The following is an 11,727-nucleotide window of genomic DNA, read 5'->3' on the forward strand; positions in this document are numbered from 1 at the left end:
CTGGCCAGGGAGGTCAGCAGTAGCAGGGTGGATACCAGAGTCATCCAAAGCAGCTGAATAGTGGACAATATCATGTGTTTACCACCAGTTTGTGCAAACGGGACCAGAAGCTTCATAAGAGGGTTGTGAACGCCGTTGAGCCGGCAGTTCCTCGTTATTTGAGATGGTCTGAATAGCCTATTCTGTGGAGTAGGGAAGATCGCCCTCCCCGGGTTGATAATCCGGGTCACTTGGCCTTGGTGGTAGCACCTCAAGTTGGTGGATATAAATTCAATAAGGTGCTCATGGATGGAGGCAGTAGCATCAACATCCTCTATTATGAGACTTTTTGTCGCATGGGTTTGACTGATAAAAATCTCAAGACTTCCAGCACTGTTTTTCATGGAGTGGCCCCTGGCAAGTCGGTGTACCCAGTGGGTAAGATTGAGCTGGAGGTCGCCTTCGGGGATGAGCATGATTCTAGGGCTGAGAAGTTAACCTTTGAGGTGGTCAAAATCAAGAGCCCGTATCACGCCCTGTTTGGACGGCCGGCTTATGCCAAATTCATGGCACGAGTGTGAAATGTTTATTTGCAGCTCAAGATGTCGGGTTATAAGGGTACCATCACAGTGCATGGGAGCCGGAAGATAGCCTTGGAATGTGAGGAAGGCGATGCTGCTTACGCTGAATCTGTTTGTGCAACAGAGAAGTTGAAGTTCTACAAGGACAATGTTGACCCGGCGGACATGACATCTTTGAAGAAACCGACCACAGAGCATGAGCCGGTGATGAAGTTTAAATCGGCCGATGATACTAAACTTGTTGATTTTGTTCCAGGCGACTCATCTAAGCAGTTCAATATCAGTGCCAATCTGGATCCCAAATAGAAAAGCGCGCTCATCGATTTCATCCGTGAGAACCGGGACATCTTTGCATGGAAGCCTTCTGACATGCCGGGTGTACTGAGAGAACTCGATGAGCACAGGAAAAACTATGTGTAGAGACGCTCATTTTCATAGCTAGAGACGCGTTATTTCATCTCTAGTCAAAACTAGAGTCGATTTAGTAAAGCGTCCTTGGAGCGTCTCCCCATGGACCGTCTCAAAACAGGTAGACACGCTTTGTTAGCGTGTCTACGTTGTATGAGACGCTATATTGGGACGTTCAAAATCGTCTCTACAAAATAGAGACGTTCTATCACACGCTTATATCGCGCCTCTACTCATGTGGGCCCATTGCTTATAGATGCTATGTTGAGACGTCATATTCATCTCTTTATGTGAATAAGCTTCTTTGTGGGTATGGAGTATTTTACTTTAATCGTTATTTGATTATTAATATTACCTTGTATTCCTCATTTCAAATTCATTTACTTTATTATGGTAGGGATGCATGTGTAGATTGATCAAACATCAATATATAAAGGCATCAATCGACATCAGCAATTGCATTCGCAAGCAATCCATTCTCAGAATTAGCATCCTTTGTAACAAGTATAGGAACAAATACATCCACTAAAAGTGTATGGAGACATGGAGTTCACAACTGCATCAGATCCAACATTCATATGAAATATGTAAATAATTAAAAGATACTACAAACTAGAACTAAGCTTTCCATACATTATACATAATATGTGTTCATTTAAAGACTAATTCTTGTGTGGTTGCTCCTTGCTCCTGCAATGCGTTCCAATTCTAAATTCTCAGCTACCCTGGAAGAAAAAATTAACAAAGAGAAGTTTAGAACATAAGCTTTTGGATTAGTGCAAGATGAAATGTTCTATGATGAAACTGTGAGAGATGTTCCTTACAAATGTCTTGACGTTGTCTTGGAGCACAAATGTCTTAGGTTGTGTTGGAGTGGTCAGCTTTGGCTTTTTGACCTAAAATGTTTCGAAATAGTATCAGATTGGCAGGCAAACAACAATTGGCATAACCATGCAAGCGTATGTGATTCAACTGACTGAAACTATATCTAGTTTGGATATATTTCAAAATGTACATAACTTGACTTGTTCTAATCTTACTCATGCCTAATTAAGATGCATAAACACTTCCCCAAATGGTACATTTATGAAACATACTGAGCATCTATGTAGCTAAAGTAAAAAAAATCAAGAAAACAATATGTACAGTTCATTAGTGGTGAAACAAGTACGCCTTGTCTGCCGCACAAAGTCATGTGAAGCCATGTATAACTAATAAAGTGCAGACCACATAGACATGTCATTTTGCTTCGTAAGTAGTAGGGCAAGCCAAGAGACGCTGGTTTGCGAAAGCTAAAACTATACATAGTTAATCAAAGATGAGCAACTTGATAAAATGACAACACTTTTCCTCGTACATTTATCGTATGACCCACCTTTCATTTTTTTGATAAAACGGCACACGTTTCATTGATAGCTAGACAAAATGGCACAAGCTAAACGTTTTCCTCTATTTCTACATATGGGCCCGCACATCAGATTATTTGGGACAGTTTTTCCCTTTAGGCCCTGTTCGGGACATGGGTTGACAAAACAGAGGAGAAGGAAAAAGCATAGGTATGGGATGGAGTGCAAAGTGAAACCTACAGGCTTCCACTAAGAGGAATGGGAACTTATGGGGGTGTTCTGAACAAAGGGAAAAAGTTTTGGAATCTGCACACTTCTCTAGGAAACAGAACTAGCCGTTATGTGCTTGGGCATTGTATTCTTGCTGTTGTTTCTCTAGCCATTGCTTCTTCTTTCTCTTGCTATTTAAGCACAAACAATGCACTGCCAGCAACTTGCTTGTCATTTCTTCTCCTCCCCTGTAAGAACTTCTCTAGGAAAGCATAGTTCATTCTTGTAGCAGGAATCCATTCATTCTTCTAACCTCAAAATCCATTCATTCCTGAAGCTGAATGTATCCAAACTATAGCCGGCGGTCAAGAAACGAAGATGATTTTGTACATTTCATACTCCCTACAGTACAAGGTAGCTCATCCCAATCATCTGAGAGGAGAGCAATACATACATCCATCTTGAATGGAGCTACTTATGTGCATGAAGCTCTTACCGGCCACGAGGTTCTATGTGAATGGCGGTTCCATATGGAGAGATCAATCTTTCAAGCTTTAGTACAAAAACTGCAAGAAAAGCGACTTCTCCAGGATGCAAGGTATATCTCTGTGCAAGAGCAAGTAGCCATATTTTTATATGCAGTATCAAAGAACGCAACCAACAGAACATTGCAAGACAGATTCCAGCACGGTGCATATTCAGTTAGTACTTACTTCCACGCCGTGCTCAGCGCGATTACACGGCTCACATGCAACTACATACAACCTTCTATACACCAGCATCCTATATTAAGGCAACAAAAGTTTTCATACTTTAAGGTAATTGTTTTCAAGTCCTATCATGGTGAATTGGTATTGAGTAAATCTAGCTTATATTTATATATCTAACTATAGAACTAAATCTGCAGAACTGTATTGGAGCTATAGATGGTACTCACTTTCCCATGACTATTCCTCCTGGGCAACAAGATCCATACAGAAATAGAAAACAAAGTCTTTCACAAAACGTAATGGTTGCCTGTGATTTTGACATGAAGTTTGTGCATGTACATGCTGGATGGGAGGGATCTGCATCAGATGCAAGGGTTTTGCAAGATGCACTAGACCATGGATTCAATGTACCGCCTGGTAAATTTTATCTTGTAGATGCGGGTTTTGCAAATACACCCCAATTCATTGCTCCATACCGAGGAACTAGATATAATTTACAAGAACAAGGAAGAGTTCAACAAAGGCCACAATGCTACAAGGAGTTATTTAACCTTCGACATGCTCAACTACGAAATCATGTCGAAAGAATTATTGGCATACTGAAAGCAAGGTATCCCATACTAAAGGCAGCTACAATGTTTGATATTGACACACAAGTTGATACTGTTGTAGCTTGTTGTGTATTGCACAATTTCATAAGGCTACACGATGGAGATATGACACTGCCTGACAGAGCTACAATGGATTTTAATGAAAGCAATATGAAGGATGTACCAGATGGAGATGTGAAATACAAAAAAGATGTGATTGTATTTAACAACTTGAGACAAGCTGGAAATGAGATGCGAGATGCCATGGCAATGCAAATGTGGGCAGATTACATTGCCAAAAGATAAGCATATGTATTGTGTAATTTTCTCTCATGTTATGTAATTATTTGGCTGTACTGTACTCCACTCATTTAATATGATTATTTTAGTCAAACACTGCAGAAAGACATTGCTTTAAGAGCCATTTAACACTGCATTAAAAGTTGAATGATTTTGACACTTCCACAATCATGTGCCCAGTATTGCACATGCACAACCTACTACAAGTTAACTATGACAAGGATCACACCCATGTGCCCAGAGATGCACATGTACAAAATATATCACATTCTATTACAAGTTACCTACGCCAAGGATCATAACCATGTGTCCATAAATGCACATGTACAAAATATATCTCAATTTTAGGCTAGCACGAAATACTAATTTCATTTGATTAGGTATTCCGAACTTTTCCAGTCAACCAACCTAATCGTAATTCGTTACTTGAAAATGATAGAAATACTTCCCTGTTCTCCTTGTTGGCGGTGAAGATGTCCGCTGCTTTTAGCATATCTGCCATCGAAAGACCCTCCAACTTTTCAAGTGCTTTGATGCATTTTTTGATGCTGAAGGGGTCCTTTAATTTCCTCTCCTCAATGGCTGCAAACCTATCTATTTCTTCCCTTCTGAGTTTCAGGTATCTCTCATGAAAATCATCAATACTAGTCGTCTTTTGCTTTTTCGCTCTCTTGCTGCTGGTAACCACAGGAGCTGAGCTAGATGGTCGAGGATTGCGATGTACAACTTGTGGAATTTCATGCAAGGTCTGTCCAACACGTTGTGAGGAAATTGGTATTGTTTCAACTTGCGATGGAGCATGTAATGTCAAGTCATTTCCTTGAGTCGGGTTTGCCTCCACTTGACTGAATGTATTGTTGCTAGAAAACCAATTTGTGTTTTCACTATCCTCTTCAATTTCAAATTGCATGGATGAATCACCAGGAGCATGTATGGTTGGTGTAGGTGTGTGCAAATGCGCCTCTGGCCCTTGCAATTGTGGTGAATGTGATGTGGGAAACTGTGAGAGTTGCGTTGCTTTGTTCGCATAATAATCCATGCCATGACAACTCCTTCCCTGAGCATAGCGTCCTAGATGAATTATGTAAAAGAAAAAGAATATTTATAAGAATCAGCCAAAAAAATTGGGCCAATTAAGTCAATGATTTAAAGCTCACCATCATATAGAGCGAAAAGATCTTCATAGTATGGAAATGACCTTCCTCGCCAGGTGAGCACTGATATAAAAAAATCAAATCAGAAAATGGATATCCTGTAGCGTACACTACCAGGAAGTTCAGTCCATTTTCCATAGTAGGCCGAAACAAATGCAAAATCATCATACATGTTAGTCAAGCCTTGCATAAATACATGGTTTAGCTATACAGGAACTCACCTAGCAGGCTAGCAACACTTCCTGCTAGCATATATCGTACATGAACAAGTAGAAGTAGATCTATCTCTGTGTAACAAATTAAACACACAAGAAATAATCTCAATTCGTTTATGCATCTAATAAACATTCTGAATCTGTATGACCTATTTTCGATTTTTGTAAGCCTATAAATCTGAAGGAGAATAATTTTTAGGAGAAGAAATCAACAAGTACTAGTAAGTTTTAGGAGAATAAACCAAAAAGGGTTGGATGGTTACCTTCTAGGGAGATTTCTTGACTTTCCCCAAATTTCTGGTCGTCATGCACTTGTGAGGATGGAGGGGGTGGAGGGGGGAGATGGGGAGGCGGAGGAGGGTGGATTCGCCAGCCCACAGCGCTCCGCTGGTTCTCCATGTTGACTTCGCGACAAAATAGTCTAGGGTTCCTTCTTCTCCATGGGGGATTTGGGGGGAATGGCGGGAGTGCTAGAGATAGGAGGCGGGAGTGAGAGAGAGAGAGAGGAGCGGCGGTGACTCTTTCCTGTGCGGCTGTGCCTTTCCATTAGGTCTCGGTAGATTTTTTGGTTCAGGTGAAAATCGCTGGAAAGTTGCCTTTCCTAAGGAAAGTGGAGCGCTCTTTCCTTTGTCCCAAACGCCTCCATCGGAAAATATCCGCAGGTAGGGAAAGTTGTATTATTCCTTTAGAAAATCCTTCGTAGCGAACAGGGCCTTAGCTTGTTTCCTCTAGTTCAATTGAACCTATCGGTCGATACAAGAAACGGGCACGAGACAGGAGGATAGGAAGAACAGCGCGCCGTCCTTCCTATCGACACGCTGTACGTTCCCCAGTACCATCTCGCCATGCTTAGCCCGTTCTCTTGTCATCGCCTCACCGCAGCTGTTCCCCTGTGTCTCCAACGAAGAGTGGACCCTTTTTCAGACCCTGCAGTTTGATTCCCGCTCTCAAGTCCTCCTATCCTCGCAACTCCACATCCCTACCCCATGTTGTGAAGTGTGCCATATCGTGTGCATGTTGATTACATCCCTACATGCTGCTAAAGTGTGCTACCTAAACATCTAAATCAACAAGCATCCATATCCTGTTGTTGTCAGAAGCTACAACTAAGCTAGCAACTCGTATGAATATTTAGAGCCAATTACTTTCTTCAGGCAGCAACTACGTCCATTACAGAGATAGCATCGAGCAACTACAGAAGCTACAACTAGCCAGTAGCTTTAGCGACAGGAGCGACCAACGGACGCTCTAGCAGCCCGAGCGACCAATGCAAGCGAGCAAACTACAAAAGGGACGCCCAGCATGGTGCATGGCAGCGTCGACATCAGGGCATAACAGAGGGTCACACGGCAGCATTAAGAAGATGTTGAGGCACACTTCGAAAAAACGGTGCGGCGAGAGTAAGGAGCGGGGCTTGCCTTCTGCCGCTTGGCGAGGGAGCATCGAGCTTACCACAACACATCCACGCCTCCTCCTCCACATGAACGGGCGGGCGGGCAGAGCACGGCAAGGCGACGGCAGGAGAAGAGCAGCGCCTGGGAGGAAGGATGGCAAGGTGGCGGCCCTGTTGTTCCTCTCCTTCTGTCTCGCGGCTAATTTTGGTACAGGAGGGCAAAATCATCCCAAATAATCTAACGTGCAGGCTTTGATCTAGAAATAGAGGAAAAAGATCACTTTGTGCCATTTTGGCCAACTATCAATCTAAAGTATGCCATTTTATCCAAGAAAATGAAAGGTGAGTCATAGGATCAAAGTATGAGGAAAAAATGTGTAATTTTATCAAATTTCTCTTAAAAGATGGAGGTAGGAATCATGTTGTGATAGCAGATTAAAGTGGATCTCTCTTACAACAAGTAAATGCAACCTGCTTAATGGCAAGTCATTCGATCATACTGGCATAATGGGATTCGAGGTAGCACCTGCTAGTAAACCGGATTAATGTACTCTCTCCTTATCCTCTAAAAGGACGAACTACCAAATTCGTAAGTTACAGAGTGGATAAAGAACATAAAACGTGTACACAAGTTGCAAGACGCACCACCAATGTGGTTGCTCCATCAGATCTGAATCTGATACATGAGTTCCCTGATGGATGCTGGTTGGTCTTAATGGTGAGATTTGGTGAAAACTAATCTGGATATAAGAAGCGTGAGATGCGCAATTGAAAGATGTAAAGATATAATGGTAAACTGTAGAGCAGATGGGATTCGAGGGAGCACCTGCTTGATAGAGCAGATGGGATTCGAGGGTGCGCCGGCTTGATGTGGCAGAATTTTGGCAGGAGGATGACGCCGGCATGGACCTGGCTTGCGGACGTTGAGGACGACGCCAGGAGAGGTGCGGCCAGGGCACGGGGAGGACAAGGGAAGCCGACCGGCCCTGACTGGTGAGGTCGTCGACGGAGGAGACCAGACGTAGCCGGCAGAGGGCACCTCTCGGGGCGAGGCTTGGAGCCGCCGCAGATTGGATATGGTGGGTTGAAGAAACTGGGAGCGGAAAAGATGGGTTTCGTGGGCGACGACCCCAGTTTTAGTTAGTGAAAAAAAATCCAAAACAAACGCGGGATCCATCCATAAAAAAGCGGTAAACCAAAACGAATTTGGGAGCGCCAAAATTTTATATATATACCAAAGATAAAGCCGCGTGTGAAACGTCTCAAAATTCGTCCTTAACTTATTTAAATATATATTTATTTTATAAATACCTAATTCTTATAATAACTATGCAACGCCTTTCAGTCGTCTTAAGAAGCGTCTTTATTTTGCTGGTATCCATGGATGTAGAGGCGAATTATAAAGCATCCCAGAAAAAGCGACCTTACGCGACAATTTTGTTGTAGTGACACTCTCAATAGTGATCCAAAATTTAAGCCCGTCAAGCAGTTTCTTCGGCGGTTCAATGAAGAGATGCGTAAGGCCATTGGTGAGGAAGTGGCCCGCTCTTGACGGCCGGGTTCATTATTGAAGTTTTTCATCCCGAGTGGTTGGCTAACCCAGTGCTGGTGCTTAAGAAGAACGGCACTTCGCGTATGTGTGTGGACTACAAAGACTTAAACAAGGCTTGTCCAGCTGATCCCTTTGCTCTCCCTCATATTGATCAAATCATTGATGCTACGGCGGGTTGTGAGCGTTTGAGCTTTTTGGATGCTTATTCTGGTTATCATCAGATCAAGATGGCAGTTAAGGACCAGGAGAAGACGGCTTTTATTACTCCATTTGGAGCCTTCTGCTATGTGTCTATGCCTTTTGGGCTTAAGAGTGCCCAGGCGACTTATCAGCGATGTGTGCAGAATTGTCTTCACAATCAGATTGGGCGCAATGTTCATGCTTATGTGGACGACATTGTGGTGAAATCCAGAGAGAAGGAGACTTTGATAAATGATCTGAAGGAGACCTTTGATAATCTTCGGGTCTACAAGATGATGCTTAACCCGGCCAAGTGTGTTTTTGGTGTGCCTGCAGGCAAGCTTTTGGGTTTTCTGGTTTCCAACAGGGGGATTGAAGCTAACCCGGAGAAGATCAAGGCAATCACTTCTTTGGTTAAACCGGCGTGTATCAATGATGTTCAACGTTTGGCGGGTCGTATCGCTGCTTTAAGCCGGTTAGGCTAGAAGGCCATACCGTTGTATCAGATGATGAAGAAGACAGACGATTTTGTCTCGAGCGATGCTGCTAATGCTGCCTTTGAAGATTTGAAGAGACAACTAACTGAACCTCTGGTTCTTGCTGCTCCCATTGATAAGGAGCCCTTATTGCTATATGTGGCTGCTAGCACACGTGCCGTCAGTGTAGCCATTGTGGTGGAACGCAAGGAGGCTGGCAAGGAGTCTCCGGTTCAACGGCCGGTTTATTACATCAGTGAGGTACTTATTGAATCCAAGCAAAGGTACCCACATTGGCAGAAGCTTGTTTATGGGGTGTTTATGGCAAGCCGGAAGCTTAAGCAATATTTTCTGGGGCATCCCATCACTGTGGTCAATTCTGCTCCTTTAGGAGATATCATCCAAAATAGAGAGGCCACAGGACGAGTCGCCAAGTGGGCCATTGAACTTGGACCCCATGGTTTAAAGTATGTGCCACGCACTGCTATCAAGTCTCAAGCACTGGTGGACTTCATCAACGATTGGACAAAGCTGCAGATGCCTGAAGAGAAGCCAGACAACACGTATTGGACTATTCACTTTGATGGGTCCAGGCAATTGGAGGGCTCGGGGGCTGGAGTCGTTCTAGCTTCCCCTCGAGGTGACAAATTTTGTTATGTGCTACGGTTGATGTTTCCCTGTACTTACAATGCAGCTGAGTATGAGGCCTTACTCCATGGTCTTCGGATGGCTAAGGAGATGAGCTTAAGCCGGGTAAGGTGTTTTGGCGACTCAGATTTGGTGGCTCAACAAGTATCAGGCAAGTGAGATTCCAAGGATCCTCTCATGGCGGCTTATCGCCGTGAAGTTGATGCCATTGCTGGACATTTCAAGGGTTACCAAGTGGAGCACATTGACCGCAGAAAGAATGAGGCGGCTGATGCCTTAAGCCGGCTGGGCTCTCAGCGTAAGCCGGTGCCGCCTAATACTTTCTTGGATATTCTGCATAACCCTTCTATCAAGTTACCTAATACTTTCTTGGATATTCTGCATAACCCTTCTGTCAAGTTACCTACAGAGGAAGACTTGGTTGTTCCTGACCCAAAAGCACAATTAGTGGCGGCTCTTCACGTCATCCCAGATTGGACAGTGCCATACATGGCTTACATGACCCGCGGCGAGTTGCCTGAGGATGAGACCTTGGCCAGGCAGATAACCCGGCGGTCTAAGTCAATGACAATTGCCAATGGCGAGTTGCATCATCGCAGTGTCACTGGGGCGTTTCAGCGTTCTGTTTCTCCTCAGGAAGGTCAAGAAATCCTTCGTGAGATTCATGAAGGGGACTGTGGCCATCATGCCGGGTCAAAGTCCCTTGTAGCCAAGGCTTTTCGTCATGGATTTTATTGCCTGACAGCTCATGCTGATGCAGAGGATCTGATCAGTAAATGTGACGGTTGTCAGAAGTTCTCGGGACGTGCTCACGTGCCGGCTCAAGAGTTGAGGATGATTCCAATTACTTGGCCGTTTGCAGTCTAGGGGCTTGACATGGTTGGGCCTTTCAAAAGGTCCAAAGATAAGAAAACCCACCTCTTGGTGGTGGTTGACAAGTTTACCAAGTGGGTTGAGGCAGAGCCAGTTAGTAAGTGTGATGCAGCCACGACGGTTCAGTTCATGAAAAAGGTGATATTTCGCTTTGGCTTTCCACACAGCATTATAACTGACAACGGTACTAATCCGTCTAAAGGCGCCATGGAAGAATTTTGTCAACGTGAGCATATTCGGCTTAACGTTTCGTCAGTAGCTCACCCCCAATCCAATGGTCAAGCGGAGAGAGCCAATCAGGAAATCTTGAAAGGCATCAAGCCCCGGCTTTTGGTCCCCTTGAAACGGACGCCGGGTTGTTGGGTTGAGGAGTTACCCTCTGTGATATGGAGCATCAATACTACTCCTAACAGGTCTACGGGGTATACGCCTTTCTTCATGGTTTACGGAGCCGAGGCGGTTCTCCCTAGTGACATTCGTCATGACTCGCCCCGCGTGGCGGCTTATGTTGAGGCGGACAATGAACAAGCGCGTCAGGATGCACTTGACTTGTTAGATGAAAAGCGTGACTTGGCAGCAGCTCGCTCGGTGATTTACCAGCAGGAACTGCGCTGCTATCACAGCCGCGGGGTTAAGTCCAGAACCTTTCAGGAAGGTGATTTGGTGCTCCGGCTCATCCAGGATCAAACTGATGCACACAAGTTATCCCCACCTTGGGAAGGTCCCTTTGTGGTCAGCAAGAACTTGAATAACGGGTCATACTACCTTATCGATGTTCGAGAGCACAAAGACTCACGTAAGTCGGAGGAGGAGACCCGTCGGCCGTCTAATATCGCTCATCTTCGGTCTTACTACACTTGAGCCACCGGCTCTCATGATGTACATATTTTGACGATGTATATATTATGATAAGTAATAAAGCAGGACCTCTGTCCTTTTTCATCCTCAAAGGTAATATGTCATTGTCATTGTCATTTTAAATGATCACTTGGGGCTGATCGTATTCGAATCTAGCTTGACCCGCTTGATCCGGCTTATGATCATATTCGAATCTAGACATTAAACCTTATGATCATTAGGGGTCTTCCTGTTCAAACATAGGTCGTATTCGA

At 44.2% G+C, this 11,727-nt stretch overlaps 1 protein-coding gene across 4 annotated transcripts; it reads right to left on the minus strand.

The window, feature by feature from the left end:
* Nucleotides 1-1,477: 1,477 nt before the first annotated feature.
* LOC123179970 (uncharacterized) lies at nucleotides 1,478-7,993 on the minus strand. Of its 4 annotated transcripts, XM_044591907.1 has the most exons (4): nucleotides 7,713-7,993; nucleotides 5,757-7,626; nucleotides 5,282-5,341; nucleotides 4,257-5,195 (listed from the first exon to the last, which is right to left on the minus strand). In XM_044591907.1, exons 2-4 carry the CDS (start codon nucleotides 5,890-5,892, stop codon nucleotides 4,501-4,503), a joined length of 891 nt encoding a protein of 296 aa, XP_044447842.1. In that variant the 5' UTR covers nucleotides 5,893-7,626; nucleotides 7,713-7,993; the 3' UTR covers nucleotides 4,257-4,500. The 4 variants fall into 4 exon arrangements, 3 of the variants coding, with proteins under 3 accessions (XP_044447842.1, XP_044447843.1, XP_044447841.1); XR_006490637.1 differs by lacking the exons at nucleotides 5,757-7,626; nucleotides 7,713-7,993 and adding an exon at nucleotides 1,478-1,693 and having other exon boundaries at nucleotides 1,793-5,195; nucleotides 5,282-5,741; XM_044591908.1 differs by lacking the exon at nucleotides 5,757-7,626.
* Nucleotides 7,994-11,727: the final 3,734 nt, after the last annotated feature.

This window comes from Triticum aestivum, chromosome 1D (assembly GCF_018294505.1).
Source record: "Triticum aestivum cultivar Chinese Spring chromosome 1D, IWGSC CS RefSeq v2.1, whole genome shotgun sequence".
Lineage (NCBI taxonomy): Eukaryota > Viridiplantae > Streptophyta > Magnoliopsida > Poales > Poaceae > Triticum > Triticum aestivum.